This window comes from Pongo pygmaeus, chromosome 13 (assembly GCF_028885625.2).
Source record: "Pongo pygmaeus isolate AG05252 chromosome 13, NHGRI_mPonPyg2-v2.0_pri, whole genome shotgun sequence".
In the NCBI taxonomy this organism is placed as follows: Eukaryota; Metazoa; Chordata; class Mammalia; order Primates; family Hominidae; genus Pongo; species Pongo pygmaeus.
In genome coordinates, this window is record NC_072386.2 from 38,938,902 (window position 1) to 38,966,561 (window position 27,660).

Sequence of the window (27,660 nt, forward strand, 5' to 3'; positions counted from 1 at the left end):
TTTCACAACCTCAATGAGAATTACCAGTCAAGATGGATGGTTAATTGTACAGCAAGGATGAGAACTTTGCTTCCACTCTCCACATTGACTCTCTTTGCTCTGACTCTACTGTATCCCTCGCTATGAATCTTTTCACTATAGTCATGCCAGTTACCAAACTAGCATAGACATCTTCATTAATCTGCATTCAGATCCAAATCTAGTATAGTCCAGATATGATACTTCTTAAGAATTATAGAATTTCAGAGGTGGACGGGACCTTTGAGATCATTCATTTCAAATCTCTCACTGTTTGAGTGTAGAGACTGAGGCTCAAAGAAATTATAAACTTGCCATGATCATTCTGTTCTCTCTGGCTATAATGCTGCGGCCTTTGCCTCCTGTTCCACACAACAATGCTGGAGTTGACAAGAGTGAATCATGTCAAATTGAGGATGAGGCACCGTAACTTAGGAAAAGCCATTCTATCCCTACAACATACCCAAATCCTCCCACCAGAGCCACTCTAGTCCACACAACCATTAGCATCCACCTGAACTACTGCAGTGATCCCCCTCCTGGAATTTCTGTTCCTTCGCCCTACTTTGCATCCATTCTCCAGATTGAGCCTGCAGCCAAACCTATCTTTTTCATTATAAGTCCTATTCTACTCTCCCCTGCTTAAAAATATCCAGGAGCTTCCTCCTCCTCCTCCTCCTTCTTCTTCCTCCTTCTTCCTCCTCTTCCTCTTCCTCCTCTTCTTTCTTCTTCTTCTTTCTTCTCTCTTCTTCTTCCTTCTCCTTCTTCTTCTTCTTCTTTTTTTTTTTTTTTAAATAGAGACAATGTCTTGCTCTGTCTTCCAGTCTTGAGTGCAGTGGTGTAAACAAGGCTCACTACAACTTCAAACTCCTGGGCTCAAGCAATCCTCCTGTCTCGGCCTCCCTAGTAGCTGGGACAACAGGTGCACACCAGCATGCTAATATTTTGTTTTTGTTTTGTAGAAGCAAGGTCTTGCTATGTTTCTCAGGCTCGTCTCAAACTCCTGGCCTCAAGTGACCCTTCTGCCTCACCCCTCCACCCCCAAAACATTAGGATTACAGGTATGAGCCATGGTGCCTGGCCATCCAGCAGCTAATTTTTGTACTTAAAATATAACGTAAGTACTTTACAGTGTCCTGCATGATCTAGCTCCCACCTACCTCTGGTTTTGATTTTTTCTTATCTTCCAATACTCTTCCTCTTGCCCACTAGACTTTAGGTATATTGGCTTTATGATTTCCTTGACACAGCAAACTCTCTCGTACTTCACAGCCTTTGCACTAGCTGTCCTTTCTGGATTGCTACTCCATAAGTATTCTTATAGCTGTTTTCTTCTTGTTATTCAAGTGTTACTCCTCAAGTGGATTTTCTGAACTTCCTCTCTGAACTAGCTACCAATAGCTTAATTCTCTGCATTGCACCAACTGCTATCTGATATATTTCCTTTTAAATAATTTGTTTGCACGCTTGTTTGTAATCTCTTTTTCTCCATTAGAATGAAAGGTTCAGGAAAATTGGGTCTTGGTTTTATTTAACAATGAACCCCAGGACCAAGAACAATTCTTGGGCTTAATACATATTGTTGTCTTAAAAACAGTAAAATGTTATAGTGAGCAACAAAGAATTTAATAAAGAAATTAAGAGCACCACAAGCTACCACAAGCAGTGTGGCCTATTATGTTGCTAATTATGGTCACTGTCTCCTAAATACCAACTCGTATGAACCTTAAGGGCAGTGCAAAAGAAACAGTTTATAAGTACTCTAAACATATTGGAAGTCACTTTAAAATCCCTAATTAAGTTCAAGGGGTTCAAATTTGAGGTTTAACATGAAGATATGACCTAAGAAAACCTTTTTGAGAGCCTCCTTCACTTAGTCTTGTGGTGAAATCTCTGAGACCTAAATGACTTGTTTGACTGGTTTGCTAGCTCACACCTATTGTCTACCAATAGCATCTTTGTCTTTCCTTCCAGAGATGGAGCACCTTGCTGCTTCCTTAGAATAGAGCAGGGAACTATAAAATGGGAAAGATTAGATAAACTCTGTCCTTAGGAATGAAAATAGTCTTCTTGAACCAGCTACACAGAAAGTAAGAAAGTACCATGACTATAAGAACTATGCAAACATTGTGGGAACTTTAACTTTCTTGTATCGACAAACTACTTATAGAGTGGTTGGCAATACATTTTTAAAAGCCTGTGAGCTGATTTTTCAGGAAAAAAAAAGGGAAACTGGGGAGGTGTTTTCTACTCCTCATATTACCCTGGGGAATACGAACTCCCCAAAAAGTTATATGTAGCAGTTCTACAAAAAATAGGAAAAGAGGCTGAATCTTTGGAGATGAAGTAGTTCAGAAGTGCCCCAAGGAAGCTGTCCAGGGATTAAAGATGACCGTGGAGATTTAGCTAAGAGACTCTCAAGTTTTTCCACATCAAGCATCTAACAAAGAATATTTAACTGAATTGTTCTAAACTTCCAAATTTGAAAAACTGGAATGTGATCATGAAAATATTCTTTCTTAAAATTTTTTTTGTGTGTGTTTTGGCAATGCTGCTTCTGTTATCACTAAAAGCAAGAAAATAAAGCTTCAAATTATTTGAAGAATCTAGATTCTCATAAAAAAATTCAGCGTCAATTTGATTCTACAAGCTATAAAGATTTTGGCTCATGGAGTGCTATGGATTTTAAGTAATATGAGGTCAGAGTCTGATATGGTTTGGCTGTGTCCCCACCCAAATCTCATCTTAAATTGTACTTCCCATAATCCCCGCGTGTCAAGGGAAGAACCAGGTGGAGATAATTGACTCATGGGGGCAATTTTCCCGATGCTATTCTCATGATAGTAAGTTCTCACAAGATCTGATGATTTTATAAGGGGCTTCTCCCTTCACTCAGTTCTCATTCTTCTTTCTCCTGACACCTGTGAAGAAAGATGTGTTTGCTTCCCCTTCTGCCATGATTGTAAGTTTCCTACTTACAATCCCCACCCCTGAAGAGCTGTGAGTCAATTAAATCTCTTTTTTCCAAATTACCCAGTGTTGGGTATGTTCTTAAAGCAGCGTAAGAACGGACTAATACAGTAAACTGGTATCAGGAGTGGGATGCCTCTGTAAGGAGACTTGAAAATATGGAAGTGACTTTAGAACTGGGTAACTGGCAGAGGCTGGCACAGTTTGAAGGGCTAAGAAGAAGACAGGAAAATGTGGGAAAGTTTGGAACTTCCTAGATACTTGGAGGGCTCAGAAGACAGGAAGATGTGGGAAAGTTCAGAACTTCCTACAGTCTTGTTGAATGGCTTTGACCAAAATGCTGATAGTGATATGGGCAACAAAGTCCAAGCTGAGGTGGTCTCAGATGGAGAAGAGGAACTTGTTGGGAACTAGAGCAAAGGTGACTCTTGTTTACGCTTTAGCAAAGAGGTTGGTGGCATTTTGCCCCTTCCCTAGAGATCTGTGTAACTTTGAACTTGAGAGAGATGATTTAGGGTATCTGGCAGAAGAAATTTCTAAGTGACAAAGCATTCAAGAGTAAGCAGAGCATAAAACTATGGAAAATTTGGAGGCTGATGATAAAATAGAAAAAATTTTTTCTGGGAGAAATTCAAGCCTGCTGCAAAAATTTGCATAAGTAATGAGGAGATAAATGTTAACCACCAAGATGATGTGGAAAATGTCTCCAGAGCATGTCAGAGACCTTCCTGGAAGCCCCTCCCATCTCAGTCCCAGAGGCCTAGAAGGGAAAAATGGTTTCCTGGGCCAGGTCCGGGGCCCCCTGCTCTAGGCAGCCTCTGGATGGACTTGGTGCCCTGTGTCCCAGCCACCCCAGCTGTGGCTAAAAGTGGCCAAGGTACAGCTCAGGCCATTGCTTTAGGGGGTGCAAGCCCCAAGCCTTGGCAGCTTCCATGTTGTGGTGGTCCTGCAGGTGTGCCTAGACTTCAGAGGATGTATGAAAATGCCTGGATGTCCAGGCAAAAGCCTGCTGCAGGGGTGGAGCCCTCATAGAGAATATCTGCTGGGCAATGCAGAAGGGAAATGTGAAGTAATACAAATGCCCACCATATTGAGGAAAGAGCTTCTTCAACAGAGGGATCGGCAAGTACAAAAGCCCTAAATATGCATATACCTCTTTGTTTCCTTTATTCCCACTTCAACTTATCACTCTAATTTCAAATGCTTTTCAAGTCTTGCAGAGTGAACTTAATTTTGATCTCTCTTGTATCTATTTAGTATTTCCTCTGGGTTTAAGTGCTCCTCCTTCTTCTTCTTCTTTGTTACAAAAGACAGGGTTTTGCTATGCTCCCCAGGATGGTCTTGAACTCCTGGGCTAAAGGGATCCTCCTGCCTCAGCCTCCTTAGTAGCTGCGACTACTAATGAAGGCTTAAGCCTTCATTACTTCTTGCTCCTCATCCATTTCCTGTTCCAGTGCAACCCTTGTATCACCAAAAAATTAACCTTTCTAAAAGGGAAACTCTGTAGCACCATACTCTTGCTCTAGTGACTCCCATTATTCACTGAACTAATATAAACTTTGAAGACTAATATTCGAATCTTTTTATGGTATAACCTCAAAAATATATTTCAATTCTTCTCTTTTATATTGCTATACTCAACTCTACTGAAACTAGTGTTCAGACATTCCTGCCTCCAAAGTTGCCCATTATGTCCTCTCCATTGGACTGACTGTCAACCCTTCAAACCCAATATGGGCTAGTCATAGTCCTCCAAACCCTATCTCAAATCACCTTTTCCTTTAAGATTTCTCTCTATTTTAGCCCACAAAGAACTTTATTTATTTCCTATGGCATTTGTGATATTTTTTCCTAGAATGTGGTTATGTGCAATGCACATCTGTCTTCTTTCTCTATACCTCTTACTATACTACAGATGTTTAAAACAGGGACCATATGTTATTTATTCTTGTACTGGTGTAGTGCCTCACACATAGTTGGCACTGAATAATATTTGTTGAATAAATGAATGAGTTTGTCGAATCTGAGTTTGATTCATTAATATTTATTTCATGATACCCCAACTGGTTTCCCTTTTGTCAACCCTCTCACTCATCCTCATGAGATCTATATGCAAAAAGGCAGAAAGTAGAGAGGAAATGTAGAGTCCTTGTTTTGAAATAGTCTAGTTAGTTTCAAGCTGCTCAAATGATTAAAAGTTTATATTGAGGAACATTAAAAATATCATTTTAGTCCTGCATATAATCAGTACAGTATGAGATAAAAACTCTCAGTGAAATACTAATTGGTTAATTTCCTGCTCAGGATATAAAACTGCTTAGCACCATTCAGTGCTGACAAAAATACATGATCACAATCTCAGAACCTTATACTTACCACATTACTGCATGTTCTGTATCGGATATTTCTTCCTTCACAGCTCCTAGGTTGCAAAAAGAAAAAAGAAATATTACTACTTATGAAAGGCTCAAAATCAGAAATATTTTCTTATAAAAAGTTTCCTCTAAATACTAGTAAAAGGGCCTCTCTTTTCTTCTAAGCATGTTCTTAGAGGGGTTACTATTAAAAATCAAATTGAGCAGATTTAAAGCAGTTATAGATGTAAATTGATTTCTCTATAAGGGTTGAAACTAAGTATTTATCTTGTTTCAAAAATTTTCAAAATAAGTATTTAGTGCATATTTAATCAAATAAATATTAGTACAAAGTTTTCTGAAAAAACTGATATTCAATGAATCCTTTCTTCTTATTTCTGATATAAAACTGAACATATATTTCACTGAAAAACTTAGATCCTGAAAATAAATTGGAATTAATGGAATTAATATTCAACATGTCTTAAAATCATAATTCTAAGAATGTGGAAAGTCATAATTCTTAAAAAATTATTTTTATTTCTAAAATATATACTCATTACAGAGGTTTTGGAAAAGACAGATTACCAAAAAGAAAAAAAAGAAGTCCCCTGTAGTTGCCTCATCTAAAGACAATCACTATTATTTTGATTTATTTAGTCCTTTCTAGTATAAATTAAAAAATCACATCACTTATGCAATTTTGTAGCCTGTTTTTGTTTCCCCTTAAAATTTTTTGGAGGCATTTTCTCACAGTATTAAATAATGTTAAAAACACCATTTTGAGAGCTACATAATATTCTATCAAATGATGTAATTTTTTGCATAATTATTCTTTCATTATTTGTCATTTAAGTAATTTCCACTTTGGTGTTTGATAAATGATAGTATGGTAAACCATCTTTGTGCATGTGTTTTATCAAAGTTTCTGACTGTGTTTTTTGAATAGATAAATTTCTAGAAGGAGAATTACTAGACTAAAGGGAATGAGCTTTTGTAAGGCTCTTCATATTGCCAAAATGCATTCCATAAAGGTTGTACCATTACATACTCCCACCAGCAATACATGAGAGTTTCCATTTTACTGAATTCTTATGAACAAAAACAATCACCTTTTGATAAAACGTTCAATGCTGACACTTAAATAATGAAAAACAGTACTATACTCTTTTCAAAATATGTCACACATTTTTTAAAAAGTAAAGATACACTACAAAATCCTGTGAGAATGATTATACTAATACCTAGTAGTTTTAGAATTCCAGGTACGTTTATAAGTTTGTTATATGTATAAATTTATTTAATATTCTCAAAAACCCGGAGAGATAGAGTACCATCATCATATCCACTTTACAGATGACAAAACTGAAGATTAGGAAGGTTAAGTAATTTGCCAAAATGACACAACTATTAAGTTGTAGAGCTAAAATTTGAAACCAGGCCATCTGGCTTCAGAACTCACACACTCATGATCACAATGCTTTAATGACTCCTAATTTACTTTTTTGTTCAATAAACGTACACAGACCTTCTGTTATGTGTTTGGCAATGAAATTACTACCAAGAATACAAAGAAGAATGAATATGACTTGGTCTTTTTATTAAGAAAATAAATCATATAATTTGGTGTAAGAAATGCATATAGTATTTGTATTAGGTCTTGAGAATGTTACCAGAAGGAAAATGTCATCTGACAACACAATTATACACAGACTATCTTAAAAATATAGAAAGGGTCCCATTCCTAAAGACTTGACTGTAATCAGACTGGCTATAACTATGCATTAAAAATAGAAAAGGAATGGCTGGCCACACATTGAAACCATAGAAATAAGGAGCATGACAAAGACACATGTTTGTCAGTGTCCAGTCCAGCAATGTCCTAGACAAAAGGCCAATGAATTTCAAGTCCTGCATGTCCCATTGACAAGACTGCTGCAATCTCCACATAGATGACTCATGCTGATCTTGCTGATACCGATGAACATTCAGCTCATCCAAGTACCACCCCTCATTATGGTGTCAGGTTGATCAAGCTACTTGCCAAGAGTGATCTGGGTTTTCATGACTGCTGAGAACAGAGAGTGCTGGCCATGCTGACATGAGTACTCTGGTCCATGTGATGGACCGTTCTGTTCCTTGTTGTAAATTAATCAACTGGCATTCTAGTTTGAAATATTCATCTCATGGGCTGAGTTATTGTGAGTACACCCCCAAGAAAAGGATGTGTTCTTGGTGCTATTGCTAAAAAATATCAAGTTTCTGACTCCAAAAATATGAGAGCTAGGTTCCAGCTGATGGTAAATTTACAAGGTAATTGAATTCTAAAACTGGAAGGTCTTTGGTAGCATCCCATCTAGACATTGGTGTTTGCAAAATGTGGTATGCTTTTCAATTTTGAAGTTCCTGCTGCATATGTACCACAGTGCAGTGGTTAAGAGTACCCAGTTTAAAAATAGGCTCTGCTTTCTAGAATCTTGGCTCTATATCTCAGTTCTATCTTCGGTAAAATGGGATGATATTACTTATCTCCTGGAATTATGAGAATTAACTGAGTTAGTATTTGTGAATCACTTCAGACGGTGCCTAGGACACAGTAAGCATTATGTAGATGTTAGATAAATTAATTAAGTACATAATAGATGTAAAAATATAATAGCTATTGAAAGGAGGTCAAGGATATATGGAGAAGAAACTAAGCAAAGGCATAGAGGCAAAAAAAGATTTGGCATGCCTGCAAATTTTCAAACAGTTCTGGTTTTCCAGGGATTTAGGGTTTATGTGGGGAATTGCAGTAGGTGAGTGAAATACCTTCTAATTTTGAACTTTGTAATACGCAAAGGGGAACCACTGAATTCAATGGTGGAGATTCAATGGTGAGATTTTGCTTTTAAAAGGTAAACTCTGGTGTTAACTATTGGGACTTTAATAGTGTATGTTTTTCATCCTTTTTTTTAATTTTTTACCTAACCTTATATCCATGAAAAAAATTATGGAAACAAATCTGAATTAGGAGCCTGAAGATCTGGGATATAGATTTTGTTCTTCCACTTGCATAAACCTCTTGCTCTCTTAGGGTCTTAGTTTCCTTATCTGCCAGATGAATATAGGAATGCCTATGCATAAAGTTAGGATCACCAACTGAAATAATGTACAAAAGCTCTGTTCAAATGCCAAGGGATTATTACAGAGATACTGCTTCCTAAACAAAACAAAGCAGAAAAATACTTGTTTCAACAGTTTAAATGAGCCTTTTTCCCCAATATTTTAACCTGCAAATACCTACACAAATTTTACAGACATCATTGAATAATAGGAGATATCTGCACAGAATGTTAAAGATTGATTTAAATACTTATTATTTAGGAAAAGCAAAACAAAACAAAAGCAAAGCGAAGAAAATCCACTTGTCATAATTTCCAAAGAATATCCTGTAGTTGTCTAATGCCTAATATGGATTTGCAGGTAATTTATGGATGCCTCTGAACTATCTTCCCTTTAATATATTACTTTTTTGAGAGCTTCTTTAATTTGACTGAAATATGATATTAAGGTGGTAATGCTTAAGCATGGCAAGGTGATCATTATTGAAAGACATTATCAAATTGTGGATTATAATAGAAACACTAGTCTCTACTATTAAATTATGGATTATAATAGAAACTCTAACTAGTCTCTACTATTAAATTGTGGATGATAATGGAAACACTAACTAGTCTCTACTATTTATTCAGCGCCTGCTATAGATATTTGGCCCAGTGTTAGGTATTCTGCATATATTATCTCTAATCTTCCAACAGCTCTGCAAAATTGTATTATTCCTATTTAATAGATGAGAAAACTGAGGCACAGAAAGCTGAGGCTTAAAGTTACATACACAGAAAAGTGAACCAGGGATTGGAATCTAGGCGTGACTAACTCCTAAGTCTATCAAACAATAAGAAAAGGAACATGATGTGCTCAAGATACATAGTATACTAACACTAAGCTAAAAATTCGGAAAGCTAAGAAGGGAATAGGCCTGAGGTTGACTGTGCCTTGTTGTTATTACATCAGTTTATAAACTACTTCTCAATTCTGGTAAATCCATTTCTAGAAAAACATAGGTAGATACACATTGGAACATCTCCAAGAAAACCATGTTCATCAGTAAAATGCAATGTTAAAGAACTTCGGTGCAGAGAAGCTTATATTTTTGAAAGTTAAAATTTATGAAATTTGAATATAAATTTCACATAAGTAGCTAAGTGACTATTCCACCACAAGGATTTAATTCCTGCCAAGTGTGAATTTTTTCATCCAAGGCATTTATCTGGGCACAAAATCCCTGTCAGAGAATTAAGCACTAAAAAATATTTTCCTTCTTTTTTTTTTAACAGGTCGTTAATATAAAACAGCTGAGTGATTTCTTTCACATTTAAACAAAGTAAAATTTACCTCTGGGGATGAAAACAAACATTTGAAATCTGAGTCCAAAATGATGTCTGAGGAAAGCTATAGACAAACGATAAGAGAGGATTTAAATAAATATGTCCTCCCAATATAAACTATAAAATAGTTACAGCACTGTGTTTAGGGAGTTCAGAACTATATCAATTATGAACTCAGAAACTGGGTCAAGTATGAAAGAGCAAAATATAAGTATTAGAACATATTTTAATATAAAAATGTAATATGCACACGTATGTTTCTTCTAGCACTATTCACAATAGCAAAGACATGTAATCAACCCAAATGGCCACTAATTATTGACTGGAAAAAGAAAATGTGGTCCATATACACCATGGAATACTATGCAGCCATAAAAAAGAACAAGATCATGCCCCTTGCAGGGACACGGTTGGAGCTGGAAACCATTATCCTCAGCAAACTAATGGAGGAACAGAAAATCAATCTCACTTACAAGCAGGAGCTGAACGATGAGAACACATGTATACATGAGGGGTGAGAACACATGTATACAAGGGGGGTAACAACACACACTGGGGCCTGGGGAGGCTGTGGGGAGGGAGAGTACCAGAAAGAACAGCTAATGAATGCTGGGCTCAATACCTAGGTGATGGGTTGATCTGTGCAGCAAACTACCATGGCACACGTTTACCTTTGTAACAAACCTGCATATCCTGCACATGAACCCCAAACTTAAAATAAAATAAAAATAAAAATTAAAAAATGGACCAGGTGTGGTGGCTCATGCCTGTAATCCAAGCACTTTGGGAGGCCAAGACAGGCGGATCATGTGAGGTCAGGAGTTCAAGACAAGCCTGGCCAACATGATGAAACCCCGTCTCTACTAAAAATACAAAAATTAGCCGGGCGTGGTGGCAGGCACCTGTAATCCCAGCTACTCAGGAGGCTGAGGCAGGAGCATCACTGGAACCCAGGAGGCAGAGCTTGCAGTGAGCCGAGATTGTGCCATTGCATTCCAGCCTGGGTGACAGAGCAAGACTCCATCTTGGCGGGGGCGGGGGGAATATATATATATATATATTCTAATTCAAATTTGCATCAAAATTCCTTATTTGCTTAATCACCACTTTACTCCTGCCCAGTCACATTTTGATTTAATTCCTTCTCTCAAAAATAGAAATAATCTCAATCACAAGCTATTATGTGTGAATTATTCAGGCTTTAATTCACTTAAGAGATTAGTAATAGACTGGATACATACTTTATTTGTCTCTCATTAACACATAATACACCATCTAAACTTCCACTTCTTAAAATCCTGATGTTATAGTTTCAACTGTCATCATTTAACAACCTGAGAAGAGGTGAATTGACATGAAAAATTAAAAGTTTTTTCTCTAGGGTCAAACAACTTGTTGACTTCTTGTTCCCCCATCCCCCTTCTCATATAAGCCTTTTTAAAAAGGGGCATGCGTTTGATTTATCGCTCTTTTACCTTAAAATTCTTGTCATCTCTTCACTAAGCAAAAGATCCTTCTGGTGACATAGCCAGACTTATACCTGGTGTCAATAAATTGTTTCAAGAAAATCTGGTCATTCTGCATTTAACACTTCTGGGTTTTTAAGGACAATTGCACTTATATTAGGCTCATGGCACCCCAGGCTTTTTCTCTGATTGCTAAAAAGCAAAGAATGTTGCTAAGCAAGAATGGGTTACTGTATTTCCCTGAATATCACTAGCCTTTCAAATACGGACTTATAGCAAAGAATTTTAAAACAGGATGGTCCACCTGGTTTTTTTGTTTTTGCTTTTGCTTTTTTGAGACAGCATCTCATCTCATTCTGTTACCCAGCCTGGAGTGCAGTGGCACTATCATAGCTCACTGTAACCACGAACTCCTGGGTACCAGTGATCCTCCCACCTCAGCCTCCTAAAGCACTGTGAATACAAGCCTATCTCTCTTCCTTCGGTCATCCAAAGAAATCTATGAGCTCTTTACAAGAGAAAAGACATAAAGCCATGTTTCGCAATTCAAGCCCCAGGAAGCCTGGGCCATTTAGACTGTGGATCTTAGAGCGACCATAGATTAGAACAAGATAAGCGGATTTGCAACCCCACCAAGGGATTTTAAGTAAGCACCCGTCACTTCAAATGAGCATTTCAGTACTCACTGGAGCTATACTGCAGGAGGTTGCCCCCAACGAGCCAGTTAAAAAAATTCTACATTCTCCAAACTAAGTTCCATAAGTGAAGGAGAAATAAAATCCTTTACAGACAAGCAAATGCTGAGAGATTTTGTTATCACAAGGCCTGCCCTAAAAGAGCTCCTGAAGGAAGCACTAAACATGGAAAGGAACAGCTGGCACCAGCCACTGCAAAAACATGCCAAATTGTAAAGACCATTGATGCTGGGAAGAAACTGTATCAACTAATGAGCAAAATAACCAGCTAACATCATAATGACAGGATCAAATTCACACATAACAATATTAACTTTAAATGTAAATGGGCTAAATGCTCCAATTAAAAGACACAGAGTGGCAAATTGGATAAAGAGCCAAGATCCATCAGTATGTTGTATTCAGGAGACCCATCTCATGTGCAGAGACACACATAGGCTCAAAACAAAGGGATGGAGGAAGATCTACCTGGCAAATGGAAAACAAAAAAAGGCAGGGGTTGCAATCCTAGTCTCTGATAAAACAGATTTTAAACCAACAAAGATCAAAAGAGACAAAGAAGGCCATTACATAATGGTAAAGGGATCAATTCAACAACAGCAGCTACATATCTTAAATATATATGTACCCAATACAGGAGCACCCAGATTCATAAAGCAAGTCCTTAGAGACCTACAAAGAGACTTAGACTCCCACACAATAATAATGGGAGACTTTCACACTCCACTGTCAACATTAGACGGATCAATGAGACAGAAAGTTAAAAAGGATATCCAGGAATTCAACTCAGCTCTGTACCAAGTGGACCTAATAGACATCTACAGAACTCTCCACCCCAAATCAACAGAATATACATTCTTCTCGGCACCACATCACACTTATTCCAAAACTGACCACATACGTGGAAGTAAAGCACTCCTTAGCAAATGTAAAACAGAAATTATAAAAAACTGTCTCTCTGACCACAGTGCTATCAAACTAGAACTCAGGATTAAGAAACTCACTCAAAACTGCTCAACTACATGGAAACTGAACAACTTGCTCCTGAATGACTACTGGGTACATAATGAAATGAAGGCAGAGATAAAGATGTTCTTTGAATCCAGTGAAAACAAAGACACAACATACCAGAATCTCTGGGACACATTTAAAGCAGTGTGTGCAGGAAAATTTGTAGCACTAAATGCCCACAAGAGAAAGCAAGAAAGATCTAAAATTGACACCCTAACATCACAATTGAAAGAACTAGAGAAGCAAGAGCAAACACATTCAAAAGCCAGCAGAAGGCAAGAAACTACTAAGATCAGAGCAGAACTGAAGGAGATAGAGATACAAAAAACCCTTCCAAAAAATCAATGAATCCAGGAGCTGGTGTTTTGAAAAGATCAACAAAATTGATAGACCACTAGCAAGACTAATAAAGAAGAAAAGAGAGAAGAATCAAATAGATGCAATAAAAAATGATAAAGGGGATATCACCAATGATACCACAGAAATACAAACTACCATCAGAGAATACTATAAACACCTCTATGCAAATAAAGTAGAAAATCTAGAAGAAATGGGTAAATTGCTGGACACATACACCCTCCCAAGACTAAACCAGGAAGAAGTTGAATCCCTGAATAGATAGACCAATAACAGGCTCTGAAATTGAGGCAATAATTAATAGCCTACCAACCAAAAAAAGTCCAGGACCAGACAGATTCACAGCTGAATTCTACTGGATGTACAAGGAGGAGCTGGTACCATTCCTTCTGAAACTATTCCAATCAATAGAAAAAGAGGGAATCCTCCCTAACTCATTTTATGAGGCCAGCATCATCCTGATACCAAAGCCTGGCAGAGACACAACAAAAAAAGAGAATTTTAGACCAATATGCCTGATGAACATCGATGCAGAAATCCTCAATAAACTACTGGCAAACCGAATCCAGCAGCACATCAAAAAGCTTATCCACCATGATCAAGTGGGCTTCATCCCTGGGATGCAAGGCTGGTTCAATATACGCAAATCAATAAATGTAATCCAGCATATAAACAGAACCAAAGACAAAAACCACATGAATATCTAAATAGACGCAGGAAAGGCCTTCAATAAAATTCAACACCCCTTCATGCTAAAAACTCTCAATAAACTAGGTATCAATGGAACATATCTCAAAATAATGAGTTATTTATGACAAACCCACAGCCAGTATTGTACTGAATGGGCAAAAACTGGAAGCATTCCCTTTGAAAACTGGCACAAGACAGGGATGCCCTCTCTCACCACTCCTATTCAACATAGTGTTGGAAGTTCTGGCCAGGGCAATCAGGCAGGAGAAAGAAATAAAGGGTATTCAATTAGGAAAAGAGGAAGTCAAATTGTCCCTGTTTGCAGATGACATGATTGTAGATCTAGAAAACCCCATCGTCTCAGCCCAAAATCTCCTTAAGCTGATAAGCAACTTCAGCAAAGTCTCAGGATACAAAATCAATGTACAAAAATCACAAGCATTCTTATACACCAATAACAGACAAACAGAGAGCCAAATCATGAGTGAACTCCCATTCACAATTGCTTCAAAGAGAATGAAATACCTAGGAATCCAACTTACAAGGGATGTGAAGGACCTCTTCAAGGAGAACCACAAACCAGTGCTCAACAAAATAAAAGAAGACACAAACAAATGGAAGAACATTCCATGCTCATGGATAGGAAGAATCAATAACATGAAAATGGCCATACTACCCAAGGTTATTTATAGATTTAATGCCATCCCCATCAAGCTACCAGTGACTTTCTTCACAGAATTGGAGAAAACTACTTTCAAGTTCATATGGAACCAAAAAAGAGCCCGCATTGCCAAGACAATCCTAAGCCAAAAGAACAAAGCTGGAGGCATCACGCTACCTGGCTTCAAACTATACTACAAGGCTACAGTAACCAAAACAGCATGGTACTGGTACCAAAACAGAGATATAGACCAACGGAAGTGAACAGAGCCCTCAGCAATAATACCATACATCTACAACCATCTGATCTTTGACAAACCTGACAAAAACAAGAAATGGGGAAAGGATTCCCTATTTAATAAATGGTGCTCGGAAAACTGGCTAGCCATATGTAGAAAGCTGAAACTGGATCCCTTCCATACACCTTATACAAAAATTAATTCAAGATGGATTAAAGACTTAAATATTAGACCTAAAACCATAAAAACCCTAGAAGAAAACCTAGGCAATACCATTCAGGACATAGGCATGGGCAAGGACTTCAAGTCTAAAACACCAAAAGCAATGGCCACAAAAGCCAAAATTGACACATGGGATCTAATTAAACTCAAGAGCTTCTGCACAGCAAAAGAAACTACCATCAGAGTGAACAGGCAACCTACAAAATGGGAGAAAATTTTTGCAATCTACTCATCTGACAAAGGGCTAATATCCAGAATCTACAATGAACTCCAACAAATTTACAAGAGAAAAACAAACAACCCCATCAAAAAGTGGGCAAAGGATATGAACAGACACTTCTCAAAAGAAGACATTTATGCAGCCAAAAGATACATGAAAAAATGCTCATCATCACTGGCCATCAGAGAAATGCAAATCAAAACCACAATGAGATACCATGTCACACCGGTTAGAATGGCAGTCATTAAAAAGTCAGGAAACAACAGGTGCTGGAGAGGATGTGGAGAAATAGAAACACTTTTACACTGTTGGTGGGACTGTAAACTAGTTCTACCATTGTGGAAGTCAGTGTGGCGATTCCTCAGGGATCTAGAACTAGAAATAGCATTTGACCCAGCCATCCCATTACTGGGTATATACCCAAAGGATTATAAATCATACTGCTATAAAGACACATGCAGGCATATGTTTATTGCGGCACTATTCACAATAGCAAAGACTTGGAACCAAACCAAATGTCCACGAATGATCGACTGGATTAAGAAAATGTGGCACATATACACCATGGAATAGTATGCAGCCATGAAAAGGATGAGTTCATGTCCTTTGTAGGGACATGGATGAAGCTGGAAACCATCATTCTCAGTAAACTATTGCAGGGAGAAAAAACCAAACATCGTATGTTCTCACTCATAGGTGGCAATTGAACAATGAGAACGCTTGGACACAGGAAGGGGAACATCACACACTGGGGCCTGTCATGGGGTGCAGGGAGGTGGGGGGGATAGCATTAGGAGATATACTTCATGTAAATGACGAGTTAATGGGTGCAGCACACCAACATGGCACATGTATACATATGTAACAAACCTGCAGATTGTACACATGTACCCTAGAACTTAAAGTATAATAAAATAAAATAAAAATTCTACATTCCTGAGACTCTTTACAAAAAACTCAAGAGGAATAACAAATTCTGAGAACAACTGAGAGAAACAAGTGCAAATGTACTGTCAGCTTCTTTTCATTTTCTGCAGATACATTGTTATTATTATTTTAAATAGCTTCAACTTTTATTTTAGACTCAGGGTTACAAGTGCAGGTTTGTTACACAGGTACATTGCATGATGCTGCGGTTTGGATTACAGATGATCCTGTCACCAGGTAGTCAGCATAGTACCTGTTAGGTAGTTTTTCAGCTCACCACCCCCTCTCTCCTCCTCCCTCTAGTAGTCCCTAGCACAGACACATTATTCTAAGAGGTTCTTTCAGGAAATACTTGATACCAATCAACTTGGTCATGAAAAAGGAAACTATATGAACCACTGGACCCTGTGTGTAAAGCTCTTCTCAGATGCTCACTGTCCTCATCTGTGGTTCAAACTGGGTGCTGAACACCCAGGGACTAGAACTGGAGTCTGTGCATAAGAGATGGTTACTTGTGGTCTTACCTCACATGGGAGAGAAAGAAGAGTTAGATGACAAGCCATCCCTATGGGTTTCACAAGTCCCATGTTCTAATCTTTTTCTTAGCTTTGCTTTACTCTTGTACTTAAAAATGTCATTCTGTCATGTTCTACATTTTATTCTGTTTAAAATAATTATTATTTAATTCTAATTTATAACATCATAAACAAAAATTACAATGAAACTTGTTTATGTAAAAGCATTATTTTGAGGGGTTTTGCTCCCAACAAGAGGAGTCAATTCAGTACTGTCTCTTCTTTAAAAGTATCTGCAGATAACCATGCTTATATTGTAACTTCATTATATATCATATCTCTAAATGATTAGACATGTTCCAGTATGCATCCCTAGCAAGTATTTTATTAATATTAACATATTTAAATTATTTTAAATAAACATTGAATAAATATATATTTATTCAGGACAATGCTTTTTTAAAATTTTTAATTTTTGTGGGTATCTAGTAGGTGTATGTATTTATGGGGTGCAGAAGATATTTTGATACAGGCACGCAATGCGTAATAATCACTTCATGGTAAATGGGTATCTATCCCCTCAAGCATTTATCCTTTGTGTTACAAACAAGTTAATTACACTCTTTTAGTACTTTAAAAACGTACTTTGAGGCCCTTCCTCTCTGCCACATGCTTCCAGATAACCCTGTACCTCAAATAATAAGAAATTTGCTTATAGTGTTCTTCATAACAAGTAATGTTTAATCTGTTAACACCTGCCTATGGAAACTGACCTTAAACATTAAAATGTGTCTTTGTCCTTTTTTGAGGCTAACATTCACATTTTTCCCTCATTTGAGGTTAAATCTCCTTCATTGAACAAAGCCACTAAAATGCTAGAAATAAATGCATCCCCTGTACATATAACCACCAGTGGAAAGGTGGAAACAGAGGTTCTTGGTGCTTTGAGACTTTCAAAAGCATATATAAAAAATCTCTCTTTCTCCTAAGCATTTAGTTGAAAGGTCCTTGAATCCCACACAGAAGCAGTTTTCCAGTGCCTTTTCTACATGGGATACATCACATGGCTCAAACAGATTAGTGCTAAGGGAGAGATTAATTTTTTTGAATAGATAGATATATAAGCCAAACTATTATGATGACTTGATAAATGCGGCTTTTGAAAATGCTTTCTGTTGTAATAATACAAGGAACAACAAGGTGGCATGCTGCCAGGCATCATCCATCAGTAGGTGAGCTGGCTGGGAACAGACACATCCCTGGTGCCATGTTAGCTCATCCCAGTTTGCCAAAGGCACTAACAGGGCCCTAGGGAGCCAAAAGAAGAGTCGGCCTTAAAGCGGCATTCTCAAAGCAATTTTAAACTGATCAGGGGAGAGTGAAGGTCCAGATTGAAAAACGGTGCTGTAACTTGTGAACTAGACTTAAAAGGTTTCTTTGGCATAGATAACATACTTTTGTGACCTCACTTTTATAATTCAACACTTCTGCTCTATCCTAATCTGTCATTATAAAAATGTTCTGAATGCAGTGCCAACTTGGAAACACTGATTTATGTATATCCAGAGAATTACTAAAACTTATTGTGGAGACTAAATTTGATATAAATGGAAATTATGTAGGTTTGGGGGAAACAGTCTAAGACAACATCCTCTCTGGTTGTTTGATCTTCTTTCGACCAGATGGAACTAAGGAAAGCACCTCTGCACTTTTACAGATTTTTGAGCAACAGTTAGGAGGCTGCAGAGCCGGTAAATTAAAATTTAGACCCACATGAGAATATTATAGGCTGAATTGTGGAGTTTGTCCTTTAAATTTAAAATTGGCTTATTTGCTATTATGACTGTTTGGTATGTCTAAACTATAACTAGAAAAATCACTGCCAATTTTTTTTTTCCAAACAAGTATGATTTTACATATCCCTGCCTGTTCTTCAAAGAAAGACGTGCTATAGCAAAGCATCAGGTTTTCACAAATATGGGCTGGAGTTATGAAAATGAGGAGTATACTCACACAATCAGAAAAGAAAAAGGTGAGAATGATGACACTGTAGACCATAAAGGTCATGCCCAGTTTCTAACAAAGCCAGAAACTGCTCTGAACATACTGCTCAAAAAATCTAATAAGACAATGTACAATAAGCACTCCAATGGGGAAAGTGAGTCCTGGGCAGTGCTTCCTGGTTAACACGCTTTTTGTATGATGTTTTCCAATTTGCAGTCACTTAACACATTCATTGGGTATCCAGTCTATACTAGTACTAAGCAAGGCACTGTGAAAGACACAAAAATGGTGGCCTCCCTGATTCTTATCAAGGTTATTATTTACTTGAACAAATCCACACGAGAATAGAACACACAACAACATAATGCCTGGTGAACAACTCATAGGAATGATCTGAATATTAAATACAGAAGGAATTTGAAAAAGCAGAGATTGAGGAGAGGGCAATAGCTTACAAAGGAAGTATCTTAGGTGGGAGGTCCTATATGGGTGATAGGAGTCCCAAGAATGTGACGGGAGAAAGGACACTTTGCGATTCGGCCCTCCCTTCCTCCTCCTGCTCCCTCGAGCACTACACTAGGTTCTTACCCTATGTTTAATTCAGTAAATTCAACTAACAGTGACTAGATACCTACTCTGTGCAAGGGAAGAAGGTTTAAAGAAAAGGAAAATAAAACCTGAGACCATAACACTGATAATCTAATTAGAGACAGTACCATATAAATAATGATAACACAGCTAGACTATGTAAAGGTGACTTAAAGGTGGTGCAAACAAATTCCTCACAAATATAGCATGATGAGACTCAGGGGTACAGGTGAAGGTGACTTTAAATAACATTTAGGATTTTGACAGGTGAGCATGGGGAGGGAGGGACATTGTAGGTAAAGAGCTCACCAGGAGAGGAGGCAGAGAGGCAGCAAAAGGCCAGCATTTTAAAGGTCTAGGACACCATCCTGTAGCAGCCATGCCTCTTTTACTTTTAGAAAACCAGCCTGGCCGACATGGTGAAACCCTGTCTCTACTAAAAGTACAAAAATTAGCCAGGTATCATGGTGCATGCCTGTAATCCCAGCACTCAGGAGGCTGAGGCAGGAGAATCGCTTGAACCCGGGGGGCAGAGGTTGCAGTGAGCTGAGATTGTGCCACTGCACTCCAGCCTGGGTGACAGAGGGAGAATATGTCTCAAAAAATAAAAAGAAAAAAGAAAAGAAAACCATATTACCATTTAACCTAGCAATCCCACACTGGGTATGTAACCAAAGGAAAAGAAATCATTATATAAAAAAGACACCTGCATTCATATGTTTATTGCAGCACTATTCACAATAGCAAAGTCATAGAATCAGCCTAAATGTCCATCAATGGATGACTAGATAAGAGAATGTGGTACATATACACCATCAATACTACTTAGCCGTAAAAAGAATGAAATCATGTCCTTTACAGCAACATGGATGGAGCTGGAGGCCATTATCCTAAGTGAATTAACTCAGAAGCAGAAAATCAAATACCATAGGTTTTCACCTATAAGCAGGAGCTAAACAAGGGGTACACATGGACATAAAGATAGAAACATTTGGCACTGGGGACTCCAAAAGAGGAAAGGCTGGGTTGGGGGGCGGGGGTGGAAAAACTGCCTATTGAGTACGACGTTCAATATTTGGGTAATGGGTATACTGGAAGCCCAAACCCCACCCATGTATACCCATGTAATAAACATGCACACGTACCCCCTGAATCTAAAATAAAAAATAGTAAATATTTTTTGACATTTATTTACTTTTTTCCCTTGCAGTCTGTTTGGTCTCTGAGCTGCAGAATCTAGCAACATGCTTGGTGTACTGTTAGTGCTTTACAAATATTTCGTGAGAGAAGGAAGGAAGGAGAGAAGGGAGTGAGGGATAGAAGGAGGGAAGGAAAGAACAAATGGCCAAAGGAAGAAGGTAGAAACATACAGAAGGAAATGTTATAAAGATAATTTCAGGCCATGAAGAACTTTCAGCCTCACATCTGTTCTAATTTTTGAACTTTGAAATCTGATTAAAATCTGTCTATAACAAGTAAAAGATGAAAAGTTTAAAATGAAATTAACTAGCTACCAAAGTAAAAAACGTTGGGCTCTATTTTAATGAACACGTTTATATTTATATATTTATTGTAAGTTGTGTTTGGCATTGCAATGCATTTGCTTCCTCTGAAAGATGGCTAGGGGTTGGGGCCGGGGGATTGCTGCCTTTGGCTTAAGATCCACTAGCAGGAAGGACATGCACTTTATAGTATACACACACATGCCATAAGGTTTGCAAATGATCTTACATTTGCTCAGTAGCCAAAAGAGGCAAAGAATGAGAATAAAAACAAATGTGTTTTAGCAACATCAAGTCCAACTTTTCCATCTTCCCCTTGAGGAAAATGTATATTATGAAACTCTAGGACTCTAACAACCTCTCCTGATACAAGCCTTGAGCTGGAAATTTATGAATTATTTTGGCTAGAGACAAAAGTTCTCCAATCCTTCCATGTCACCCAGATGTTCATTGCAAAATGGGGGTCTGGAGAGTCACAACATTTTTCTTTAAAACCATTTATATGAAGAGCAGTTTTTGCTCCTCTTCCTATCTAACAGCAAAATGGGCTTGACTGCATATCTGGAGGAGAAACTGTCTCGTTTTTAGGGGCACACATTTCAGAGTTGAAGGGCACCTTGGATGTCTGTTCTACAAATATTTATGGAACACTTGTTCTGTTCCAGGCACTGCCCTCTTGATTTCACAGATAAGCAAACAAAATCCCAGAGAAACTAAAATCTAGTCCAATGTCATACGAATAGAGAACAGCGGTGCCAAAATTCAAAATCAGTAGTTTTATGAAAAATAAAATAGAAGGAATAATCCACAAAGTAGGCAATGAAACTCACTGCTACAAATTCTTGTTCCCACAACATGTGGTTCTCTCCCTAAGTAGGAAAGGGTCTTTATCTGGACCAGGAATTCCTACTCCAAAGCCCAAAGGCAGCGGCTGGCTCTGCAGCTATTTGAGGTTGGTATATTAGTTAGGGGCTTCAGCTGATGATCCATGCATGGATGTAATATCACCTAGTGTTTTATAGTTATTCTTCCTGCCTCCAGGTGAATTGTCCATCCCCCATTGTATATGATTTGGACAGACTACCCTCTGTTTGCTTTTAATATCCAGTATCTGTCTCCATCTCTCTCTCTTTCTTTCTTTCTCTCTCTCTTTCTCAGTGACTGAAACTAAGGAAAACAGGGTCAGATAACTCTTTTCTATTTTCTACAAATTGGGCCCAAACCGAAGAATAATTCAAGAAATTATGCAAGTAGCATTAGGAAATCTTTCCTTTTTTTTTTTTTTTTTTTTTTTGGTAGTTGAGGTGAGGGAGGAGCTGGAGGGATGGATGCTGAATTGAAGATGGAAAACTCAACTCGACTCTGTGGATAGGAAGTTTAATGATTTTAAGGAGAGGTGAGTCTCAGAGAATTTGCATAAACTACCCAAGAATCACTAGGACATTAACCTGGTCATTCACCAACAAGCTGGAAGCTTAAAGGATCATGTTTGTAGGCTTAATTAATAAAAGGATGAAAGAATAAGTCAGAAATCACTTAGTTCATTTAACACTTTGGGCAAGGCTGATGATGACTAATACTAGACAACTCTGTATGTACCAGAAAAGTAGATATAGAGTAGTACCTAGGGCAATCCCCACTGTTACATCTTGACATGCTTGTATCCATGACTTCTCTCCCACATGGCAGACTCGATCATTTTACAGAAACTCCTTTTAACATAAAAGAAGTTTCTTTATCAGAAAATCCTGCGGTAGCTCATCCCTGTAATCCCAGCACTTTGGGAGGCCAAGGCGAGCAAATCACTTGAGCTCAGGAGGGAGAGACCAGCCTGGCCGACATAGTGAAACCCTGTCTCTACAAAAAATACAAAAATTAGCCAGGCATGGTTGCTCATGCCTGTCGTCCCAGCTACTCGGGAGGCTGAGGTAGGAGGACGGTTTGAAACTGGGAGGTGAAGGTTGCAGTGAGCCGAGATGGCACCACTGCACTCCAGCCTGGGCGATACAGCCAGACCTTGTCTCAAAAAACAAACAAACAAACAAAAATTCTTCTTCTTTACCCTAACCTCTACTTTTTCAGGGAGCTAGAGATAAACCGCATCATTGCACTATCACCCCCTTCAAGACAGCAGCAATTTTAACTCTAGATACACATTAAAATCATTTGGAGAGCTTTGAAAAAATTACTGATGTCAGGAATCTATCCCAAGAGATCCCAATTTAACTGTTCTTTGGTAGGGCCCAGATATCTGTATTTTTTAAAAAGCTTTCCAGGTGATTCTAAAGTGTAACTAGGATTAAGAACTACTTCCATAACAGAAGGAGGAATAAAAACCACATGATCATCTCTGATAGATGCAGAAAAAGCATTTGGCAAAATTTAACATCTTTCATGATGTGAACTCTCAAACTAGGCATAGAAGGAAATTTCTTCAAAATAACGAAGGCCATACGTGAAAAGTCCTCAGCTAACATTACACTCAATGGCTTTTCCTCTAAGATCAGGAACAAAGCAATGTTGCTCACTCTTGCCACTTCTGTTCAAAAGAGTACCGAAAGTCTTAGGTCAGTAAGACAAGAAAAAGAAATAAAAGGCATCCAAAAAAGAAAGGAAGAAGTAAAATTATCTCTGTTTGCAGATGACATGATCTTATATGCAGAAAATTCTAAATACTTCACGAAGGACTAATAAACAAATTGAGTAAAATTGAGGGATACAAAATCAATATAGAAAAATCAGGCTGGGCGTGGTGGCTCACGCCTGTAATCCCAGCACTTTGGGAGGCCGAGGTGGGCGGATCACGAGGTCAGGAGATCGACACCATCCTGGTGAACACGGTGAAACCCCGCCTCTACTAAAAATACAAAAAAAGTAGCCGGGCATGGTGGCAGGCGCCTGTAGTCCCAGCTACTCGGAAGGCTGAGGCAGGAGAATGGCGTGAACCCCAGAGGCGGAGCTTGCAGTGATCCGAGATCGTGCCACTGCACTCCAGCCTGGGAGACAGCGAGACTTCGTCCAAAAAAAAAAAAAAGAAAAATCAGTTGCAGTTCTACACACTAATAACAAACTATCCACAAAAGAAATTAAGAGAACAGTCTCATTTACAATCGCATCAAAAAGAATAAAATACTTAGGAATAAACTAAGGAAGTGAAGGACTTGCACACTGAAAATCACAAAACATTACTGAAAGAAATTAAAGATGACACAAATAAATGGTAAAACATTCCATGTTCATGGAGCGGAAGAGTTAATATTGTTAAAATGTCCATGTTACCCAATGTGATCTATAGATACAATGCATTGCCTATCAAACTCCCAGTAACTGATTATTATAGAAATAGAAAAAACAGTTCTAAAATTCATATGAAACAAAAAAGAATCTGGAATGTTCAGAACAATATTGAGAGAGAACAAAGCTGAAGGCATCACAGTTCCTGATTTCAAAACATTTTATAAGCTACAGAAATTAAAACAGTATGGTACTGGTGTAAAGATATGCCAGTGTAAAGACACCTTGGTGTAAAGACAGACATATGCACCAATGGAACACCTAGAAAAACACTCACACGTACACAGTCAACTGATCTTTGACAAAGGTTCCAAGAATACACAATGGAGAAAGGTGCTGGGAAAACTGGATATCCACTTGTGAAAGAATAAAATTGCCATCAAAATTTCACCATATACGAAAATTAACTCAAAATGGATTATAGACTTAAATGTAAGACTTGAAACTACAAAACTCCAATTGGAAAATACAGGGGCAAAGCTTCCTAATATTGATTTGGCAATGATCTCTCAGATATAACACCAAAAGCACAAGCAACAAAAGCAAAAACAGGCAAGTAGGACACTATCAAAGTAAACAGTCTGCACAGCAAAGGAAATAACAACAATGAATGAACTTTGAGGCCATTATCCTGAGTGAAATAAGTCAGAAATAAGGACAAGTACTACATGATTCCACTTATATAAGGTATCTAGACTAATCAAGTACATAGAAGCAGACAGTAGAAGGGAGGCTGCCAGAAGTTGGGGCGGAGGGAGAAATAGTACTTGCCATTCAAGGAGTCTAGTTTCAGTTATGCAAGATGGCTAAATTGTAGAGATCTGTGGCACAGCACTGCTGGTATAGTTAACAATACTGTATAGAACACTTCAAATTTGGTTGAGATGGTGGATCTCATGCTAAATTGTCTTACCACAATAAAAAATAAAATAAAAAGAGGAAGGGAAATAACAAAGAGGGAATTAGAGAGGAGATTAGCTCTAAGATCCTTCCCAGCTCAGTCTAGGTCTAAGTCTGAAATACTTTCTTAATTCTGCAAAAGCAGAATTGGTTCCACCAACCTTTGTTCTGTGGTATAGGGATTAGGTTCCCAATTCTTTTTCAGAGATGTTTAATATCACATAGTTTTCTTCCACTTTAGTTGAAGCACACATTGAAGAAATAAAATGACAATACTGCATATACTGTTTAAAAGCCAATTATTAAACATTTGAATGTCTGCTGTGTGCTAAGCACTGTAAAAAAGGAGGAACTCATACAACTGAATTAGGAAAAGAAAGCATTAATATATAAAATGATGCTACCAGAATAAAATAACAATACATATAAAATATTTTTAAAACCCAGTTCCACAGATGTATTATTTATAGAATTGGGGGAACTTCTTTTAGTTCTTAAAATATCTTGCAACTATAATCAGTAGAAACTTGGAGGCAAATTAATAATTTGGTAAATTCTTGAGACTCTGGCCCTTTGGGATTTCTATCCTTAGTTATACCTACCAATTTGCTTAATATATAGTAGGTATTCAATAAATATTTATTGAATGAATTAATTAAAATTGAGGAGATATACAAACTTTAGAAGGGCTACTGAACAAATCACATAAGGATTTTTTTTTTTAATAAATAGAAAAAGACATCTAAGAGTTACAGATCCTGATATGGCAAGTAAATGTTATGGACAACAACCACATTTCTAACCATCTTTTATTACAACAAATTGGCTTATGGGATAAACCAGGCCATAAATTGGTCCTAAACATTCAGTCACTGGCCTTAGCGCATTTGCCTCCGGAAAGGAGATCAGATCTTGGAACAATACACCCCCCTGAGATATATGACCTGAAATATTAGAAGTCTTGGTAATATATTTAGACTAGGCTTTAACCCAAAAAGTAAAAGGAAGGCAACTGCAAACTCTTAAGCATATGTTCCAAAATATGCAATCTCCTTTAATGAAATGAAAAGACTATCTCATACAAATGACATGAGTAGTCATACCCACTCTGAACTTGAATATCTTTCTTTTAAACAAAAATTCAAACATTTCCAAGGAAAACAAGGGTGATAACATATAACACCAGATGAAGAATAACAGATAAAGCCTGCTTTGGGGCTCACTTGAGCTGAAAGTTCTAAAACCTCTTAAAACAAGCCCTGTGAATCTTAATTGGATGTTATGATAGAGATGAGATGTCCTTTAGAGAAAAAAACAAACATTTGTTTAAGAAACAAAATCTTACTATTGAAAATTTTCTTTTGGTATTTATTATTATATGGTATAGAAATAAGATGCTAACTAAAGCCTATATTAGTGTATCAGTATTTTCATGGCAGAATATCTGTGTTTGCAATTAAAAATCAGAGAAGTTAGCTTACTTTCTCTTAGCACAACTATTATGAAATGAGACCTTTAGAATGATCTTTCCTATTCCTGTGGACTAAGACTCCTTGGGGCTATTTATTTTAATTTTTCTATATTTATGTTGACACCATTCTGGCAGCCACATGCCTTTGGAATAATACTATAATCTTACTTGTTTTAGGCACCCCTCATGTGATTTTTATTTCTTGCTCATCTAATAATCGTATTTACCTCAAAAACTTTTAAATTCAATTTTAATATTTAACTCAAAATTTATTAACTTTTTAAAAATTCTGCCATCCTTCATAAGAAGGTCATTTTTTGTTATTTGGATAGATATGAAACAGCCAAACCCATCGTTGAATCAGTTAAGATTTAACATAATATTTGTATTCTTAACGTATTAATTTATACTCAATACAATATTAATGTAGTATTAATTTATACTATTAGCTACATGAATTTGGCATTTCAGAAATTAAAAAAGGTCTCAGAAGACCTTTAAATCGTCTTTAGTCACCAGTGCAAAGGTTCATATCACACCTAAGAGCAGCCAGCTATCTGACTCGTTGCCATCTCAAATGAGCTGCAGTTTCCTCCTTTGAGCCTGGTCTTGGCATTGACTTAACACAGTGAGACAGACAATGTTACACATTATATTAACTGTCTTATGCATTTGGAACTTCTTATGAGCAAAGCTAAATTAGCTGGCTGAAGACAAACCTAGAGCTCTGAAAGATAGATCTTTAGTATTAAGTATTTTTTAAAAAGCTAGACAAATAGTTCACTATAAATATTATTTCAGAGTATTTAGTGGGAGAGGTGAAGAACTGGAGAGAGGAACAGCTTCTCAAGGTAGCTGGTACTTTAATTCATTTGAAATAAAATAAATGTCCATCATCAAGCACCAGTAGGTATAGTCTCTTTTCTAATTAATGAAAAATAAAAACAGGTATTATATTCTACTTAGTGATACTATATTAGTAAAAGTTACATTATAAGAGTTACTCAATAAAACCTCATATAACCTTACAAAATTAGTAAAGGTGAGAGACAATGTTTATACAGTGTCTTTCTTTGTTGTTCAAACCAGGGTTGCAGATAAAGGCAATGATCAGTGTTCCAATATCA

At 37.4% G+C, this 27,660-nt stretch overlaps 1 protein-coding gene across 4 annotated transcripts in view; it reads right to left on the reverse strand.

Moving 5' to 3' along the window:
• The window catches only part of ADAMTSL1 (ADAMTS like 1), a 443,802-nt gene that overhangs the window by 379,394 nt on the left and 36,748 nt on the right, over positions 1–27,660 (reverse strand). For all 4 annotated transcript variants that reach the window (XM_063650521.1, XM_054500641.2, XM_063650519.1 and 1 more), the window contains exon 3: positions 5,365–5,410. In XM_063650521.1, the coding sequence (XP_063506591.1) occupies positions 5,365–5,410 (46 nt within the window). The remainder of the gene's footprint in view (positions 1–5,364; positions 5,411–27,660) is intronic.